The sequence below is a fragment of the Piliocolobus tephrosceles genome, chromosome 2, assembly GCF_002776525.5.
Source record: "Piliocolobus tephrosceles isolate RC106 chromosome 2, ASM277652v3, whole genome shotgun sequence".
NCBI lineage: Eukaryota > Metazoa > Chordata > Mammalia > Primates > Cercopithecidae > Piliocolobus > Piliocolobus tephrosceles.
This window is the reverse complement of record NC_045435.1, coordinates 9,393,070-9,400,114: the sequence shown is the minus strand read 5'-3', so window position 1 is coordinate 9,400,114 and position 7,045 is coordinate 9,393,070. Positions and strand designations below refer to the sequence as shown.

The window sequence follows — 7,045 nt, the reverse complement described above, 5'->3', positions numbered from 1 at the left end:
TTGTAGTACCTATTGCTGTTGTTCTGCCAGATGTGTTGTGCTTAATAGAACACTTCAATACCATATTTGGGGTGAGAGATGTGGTTACTGATGTGAAAATGTATTATTTTCAATACAGATCATGAATAAAGGTCAGAAGCATTTTATATTCACCTGGGATGGCAACAGTGCACATTGACAGTCTTGCCCCAGGGTTACACTAACTCTTTTACTCTGTGTCTAAAGGAAACTTTGCTGGACATTTTGCAGAACAGCAGTCTGGTCCATTGTGTTGCTGATATCACGTGAATTGGACCTGAGGAGTACTCTGGATAAGTACCCTTGTAAATTACATGTGCTCCAAGAAATGACAGATAAAGCCAAGAAAAGCTGTATATTTGGAGCATGTAATTATTACATGTGACAAAAATAATATATTTTAAAGAAATTGTTGGTACCTAGACAAAGAACAGTCACAGCTGGATTTGATGGAAAGAAGAGAGTATCACCTGGAGATACTAGCTTTTGTTGAGATGGAGACTAGATGGGAATTGGGTTTGACTCCCTTGGGGAGAGGCTGACAGTGTCTTATGTGTGGAGAGAAGCTGAAACAAGTACATGATGATCAGAGTAGAAGAAACTTAGCTAATCACCAAGTCCACTTTTTTCTTTCTACACACACAGTCTCCTTGTGCTTGTATGATTAAGTTTAGAATTGGGAGTGGCATACATCACTTACATTTCTGGCTAACAGGCATCTCATACCTTAAACTCTCTGTGAACTTTCTTTCTCCAGCTTAACCCAGATGAGAACACAAACATTGTAGGAAGCCGTGTGTGGAAAATGCTTGAGTGACAAGATGAAGGAGTGTAAAATTCTGAATCACCAAATGGAGCAGAATAGTCTTTCAATTAGGAACATGTACTTGATACTTCACATGAAGGAAAACTAAATTATTATGTCAATTTAACTAAGAGAGTGGAGTTTTCTGTATATGCAGCTACTGTTAACAGTAATTAGTGCACATGTACAATGTCCCAAACCCCTCAACTGTGTGTCATTATTGGATTTCTTTTTCAGTATAGGGGCATGGATATTTAGGCTTAAGAATTTTAGCTGTTATCCTATGTGCAGTGAGAAGTTATTTATATGTTGTAAGTGGGAAGTATGTGTTCGTTTGTTGGTGGTGAAAAGACATTCTGGTGTCAGTGTGGAAAATGGATCGGACGATTGTGTTAGAAGACGTAGATAGTGTAGTTAGAAGGTTATTTAATACATCAAAGCAATAGAGGAATGTGTCTTGGATTTTGAGGATAAAGGGGAAATGAAAAGAAATTGTTGGATTTAAGAAATCTTTAAAACGTAAAATATGGAAGACTTGACAATGGTTGAAACAATGGAGTTGAGGGTAAGGTTAGCGTCAAAAATATGTCCCTGGTTTATGGTTTGCATAAATGTTTGTTTGGTGACCCTATCCTCAAGACAGGGAACACTGCAAGATTACTGGGTTTGGGGGTGGAATAGGGGAAGATCTTAGTCTCAGCTTTGGACATATTACCTCTAAGGTAACTTTGGGATTTCTAAATGGAAATCAAGTTAATTAGGTAGTTGGGTTGTGGCACCATTAAGAGAAATAGGGGGAAGGAAACAAGCTTATTATAAGTTCTATTTAGTGACACTTTATAAACATGCCCCAACAGTGAACCCTAGGGACACAATGTGTAGCTTTGATTGTTATAACTAGTTATATATGACTGACCTGATGATTAGCTCACAATGCCCTGTAGAACAACTTTGACTTCATCCCACTGGGAATCCTTTGGAAACATTGAGGGAATTTAATTTTTTTTTCAAAGAATGGATTTGAAAATAGAAGATAGAAATGCCATTTCCTTCCAGTTTGGAATTTTCAAGGAATATTGGTACACTACTAATACTGCTTCATCTCTGTACATTTTACGTTACTTCCAGACCAAGAGCATACTTTGTTTCCCAATGTTTCATAGGAACTGGGTGACAATACAGAGATTTTCATAATTTTTATTATTTTAGCTTTGCAGTTTGTCAATAACATTACAAAATTTATAAGTAGGAAATTAAAATCCTAGACAGGAGTTTTAAAATAATTGACAACCAAAATATGAACAGACAAAAGTAAATACCCTTTTGAACATGTATATTTCAGTTAGAATTTTTACAGTGGAGGTAACACAATTGTTGAGAAGTTTTTAAACAAACTTTGATTAACAAAAAAATGAAAAATGAAAAATTTAAGTAATAAGAAAAATTCAACGTAGAGCTTATTTTAGAACATGAAAAGCCTTCTCAATTAAGATGTAAGCTCTGCAATTGAAATATAACTTATTTGTAATTTTTCAGAATAGGAAATTCTGGTTTAAGGTTTATTTGACTGAGTATAATAAAAGTTATTTAATTCCATGGAATTGTGGGAATGTGGGCTGAAGTCACTAGAGTTAACTTCAATAGACTCTTTGTGTCTCCTTATGTCTTATATAACTTAAGAAACATTCACAAACTTACTCATTCTTGGCTAAATTATACATTGTAGGAACTAAAACTACAAATATCAATAATTCAGTTACTTGAGGTTATAAGGAAAATTGGGCTAGTTTATTCTGGGCACAGATGTTTTATGGTTCTTAATTATTAATTTATGGTTTTGGCCCTGTTGTATATGCTAGGGTTCTCTGTGAGTATATATTTAAAAATAAAAATTCTAAAAAGAATTCCTTCTTCGTTTATTTTCAGTAAAGATAATATCACATCTTACAATTGTTACTTATGCTAATATTTGATTTTTAGAAAAATAGCCTTTATTTATATTTTTAAATTACACAAACCCAGTTTTTCAAATATTCCTCATAGTAAAAAAAATTATGTTTCCTAAGTATTACGAGGCATGACTATAGAATTATGAAAAAAATTTTATACATGAAAATGCCAGAACAATTTATTTATTTTTCTTCTCAAGGTAATGTAGAAGGGTCTATATTCATGAGAAAATCTCCTGAAGTTCTTTTAGAGACTATATATAAATCACACACGTTCACAAAAATCTCTTTACTTCATGAAAACACTAAATGTTATATTCATAGCAGTGATAAAAATAAAGTATAAAAGAATAAATTTAATAAGAACATTACAGAAATTACAAAAATTCTAAAATTTCTAAAAATTCTGTTACTCTATTTGAATCTCTATCTTATATAATTACAGATAACTTTGGAGTATTAAAAAAGTCTATCTACTCTCAATGCTCGAAAGTTTTTTCCATTGATAATATTCAAAATAACATGCGAATTTGCCTGGATGTCATTTCTGCATTTAAGCGATATGTAGGTACAAAAACTTAGAGATTATAACCCTCTAATTTTACATTGAAATTTTCAGTGACAAAACATCTCCTTTAAAAGGCAACAAAGTTGTATTGTTCTTGATTCTTTTTTCCACTATTACATGTTAGAGACTGTTCTTTCATACATACCTTCATATATGTATGTAGACACATGTACATACATATGTTTATATAATTTTATGTTAAAGAGATAATAACATACATGCTGTTTTTCTTGTGGAACTCTTATTTTGATTTATCCCTCTTGCTTTCTCCTCCACTTCCCCTAATCCGGCATCTACTCCGATACCACAGAAACTAGTGCTACTAATTTAGTATCCATTATCCACATTTTTCTCCATGCAAAAAGAGATTTAAAAGTACATTTCTCGTTTTACGATAATGAAATTACATTGTTTATACTTGTATGTATCTTGCTCTTCTCATATATACACATTGTGGTAATTCTCAATTCAATTGGTATAGATAGCTCTTTTTTTTAATGCCTAAATTTTATTCCACAGTATGAAGGTACTATGATTTGTCCAATCATTTCACTGTGGATGTGTTTGGTCTTTGCCACTGTGAACAATAATGCATTGGATGTTTTTTGTCTATTTTTATTTGAGTAGTGGTACTTTTATTTCTAGGCTGTATATATGAAAAATGGTAAATCAGGCTGGGCATAGTGGCTCATGCCTGTAATCCCGTAACTTTGGGAGTCCAAGGCAGGCGGATCAAGAGGTCAGGAGTTTGAGACCAGCCTGACCAGCATGGAGAAACCCCACCTCTTCTAAAAATACAAAAATTAGCCAGGTGTGGTGTGTGCGACTGTAATCCCAGCTACTCAGGAGGCTGAGGCAGGAGAATCACTTGAACCCAGGAGGCGGAGGTAGCGGTGAGCCAAGATCATGCTAAGCCGAGATCACGCCACTGTACTCCAGCCTGGGTGACAGAGCGAGACTGCATCTCAAAAAAAAAAAGTAAATCAAAGGGGTATACATATATGTTTTATAAAATTAATGAGAGTATATAAAATTGCTTTTCAAAAAGACTGTTGCAATAAATGTTTGCATCAGTAATATATGAAAGTACTACTTTTCTCACCTCAGTTACTAGTGGGTATTGTATTCATTTTAATTTCTGCTAATCTGATACATGAAAAGAAAGGTGTGTGTGTGTGTGTGTGTGTACCAATGACATAGAAATTTGGGCATCTTTTCATTTCACTTATTGGTCATTTTTATTTGTTAATTTGTAAACTTGCTTATTCGTATCATTTACTCATTCTTCTTTTAGATAATTTGCCATTTGCTTATCTAAGTTTTTATTATAGACATACATCTATATCTTTCATATCCATGATAAAATACATTTTCTAATTTATTATATGTCTTTTGATTCTGATAGATACTCTTCTGCTATGCATGACAATTATATAGTAGCGATGTATTTATTCCGGCTTTCTTTCTTTGAGTAAGAATTTCTCCAATCTCTAAGTTACATTAAATTTCTTAGAAAATATTTGTGGTGTGAGGTAGAGCCTAACCTTATTTACTTCCAGACAAATAGCCAACAGTGCCAGTATAATTCATTAAACCAATCATTCTTTTCCTTCGGTATTGAAATATATTTGTTTTATGCCAAATTCCTTTATGTATTGAAATATATTTCTGACCTCTCTATTCTATTGCGCTGATCCTCTTGTCTATTCTTATCCCAATATCTTAATATTTTGATCATTATGGCTTTATATTATAGCTCAATAGCAATTAAGGTACTCAACTATTCTTACTATTTATTATTTTCTTGGGGAAAATGGCAACTTTTTTCTTTCATATGAACTTTAAGATAAATATATGCAGTTCTAAAAAAAACCCTGTTAGATTGAAAAGGATTTGCACTAAGTTTACATGTCACTTTAGATTGATTATGATTTTAAGACTTTTTATAATGGATAATTTTGAATGTATATTATTATAGAGAAGTAAGCCAGGTGCGGTGGCTTATGCCTGTAATCCTAGAACTTTGGGAAGCTGAAGCGAGAGGATTTCTGAGCCCAGGAGGTCGAGGCTGCAGTCAGCCATGATTGCAGTATTGCACTGCAGCCTGAGTGACAGAGGAAGACTCTGTCTCAAAATAACGAAACAAAACAAAATAAAAGTGGACAAATAAGGGTAAAAATTTAAAACTAATAAAAACAAGGAGCACCTCTGGGGAATCAGTCACACGTAAAATGTCATCATTGTTATGACTCTTTTGTGACTATATTCTCTCTTCTTTCGTTTTAGTGGTTGGCCAGGCCACACATGGCTGAAGAAAATAAGACTCTGGTGACTCACTTTGTCCTCACGGGGCTTACAGATCGTCCAGGGCTGCAGGTGCTCCTGTTCCTGGTGTTCCTGGTGATCTACCTCATCACCCGGGTGGGCAGCCTTGGCCTGATGGCTCTCATCTGGAAGAACCCCCCACCTTCACACCCTCATGTACTTATTTCTTGGCAGTTTAGCCTTTGCAAGTGCATGCACTTTATCCCCTGTGACTCCTAAGATGCTTATCAACTTTTTATCAAAGAATCCTATGCTATCCCTGGCTGAGTGTGCCACCCAATTTTACCTTTTTGGTTCCAATGCAACCACAGAATGCTTCCTGCTGGTAGTGATGGCCTATGACCGCTATGTAGCCATATACAATCCCTTGCTTTATCCAGTGGTGATGTCCAATAGCCTCTGTACTCAGTTTATAGGTGTTTCATATTTTATTGGTTTTCTGCATTCAGTGATTCATGTGGGTTTGTTATTTAGATTAACTTTCCGCAGGTCCACTATTATACATTATTTCTACTGTGAAATTTTACAGCTGTGCAAAATTTCTTGCACCAACCCTACAGTTAATATACTTCTGATTTTCATCTTTTCAGCATTTATACAAGTCTTCACTTTTATGACTCTTATCGTCTCTTACTCCTATATTCTCTCTGCCATCCTGAAAAAGAAGTCTGAGAAGGGTAGAAGCAAAGCCTTCTCCACTTGCAGTGCTTATCTGCTCTCTTTCTCTTTGTTCTACGGCACTCTCTTCTTCATTTATGTAGGTCCTAGGTCTGGATTGACTGCAGATCAGGACAAAATGTATTCTTTATTTTACACAATAATAATTCCTTTACTAAATCCTTTTATGTACAGCCTAAGAAACAAAGAGGTTATAGATGCCCCGAGAAGAATCACGAAGAAACAAATAATTGTCAGACAACTTTCAAACTGTTTCTTCTTTATATTCTGCTGAGAAAACCCCACGTCCTGTAGATTAGGACTAGCAGTCAGGGTGGTCCCTGAGCTCTGTGTAAAGGATCTCAGCTTCGTATTGTGTTTACTTGGATATGGATCCAGTGAAAGTTTATTAATGTTACCCAAAATTAGCTTATTTAGAAACACTGTGCTGCATTTTAATCTGAGCATTTAGCTTTTGCAAATTAGCTATTTTCTAAGGACTTCCAAAGTTATAGGTAGTAATTGGCAGTTATACTGAGAAATACTGAGAAACATTTATAGTTGCACAAGAAAGACATAATTTTATCAGGATTATTTTTAACAAAATCCAAGCTATTCTATTATATTACCTTGAAAAGTAAAGGGAGCAGCTGAACTGCAGTTGTTTCCCCCATTTTGAGAGGCCCCCGAGGAATGGACATCTAGACAGGCAGGTTATATTGC

General features: G+C 34.6%; 1 protein-coding gene across 1 annotated transcript; it reads left to right on the top strand.

The window, feature by feature from the left end:
• Nucleotides 1-5,644: 5,644 nt before the first annotated feature.
• Nucleotides 5,645-6,617, top strand: LOC111545153 (olfactory receptor 5AC1-like). Its single transcript, XM_023216079.2, is given in 2 exon segments — nucleotides 5,645-5,800; nucleotides 5,802-6,617. Coding segments are annotated over 2 exon segments (972 nt in total).
• The last annotated feature ends 428 nt before the right edge of the window (nucleotides 6,618-7,045 follow it).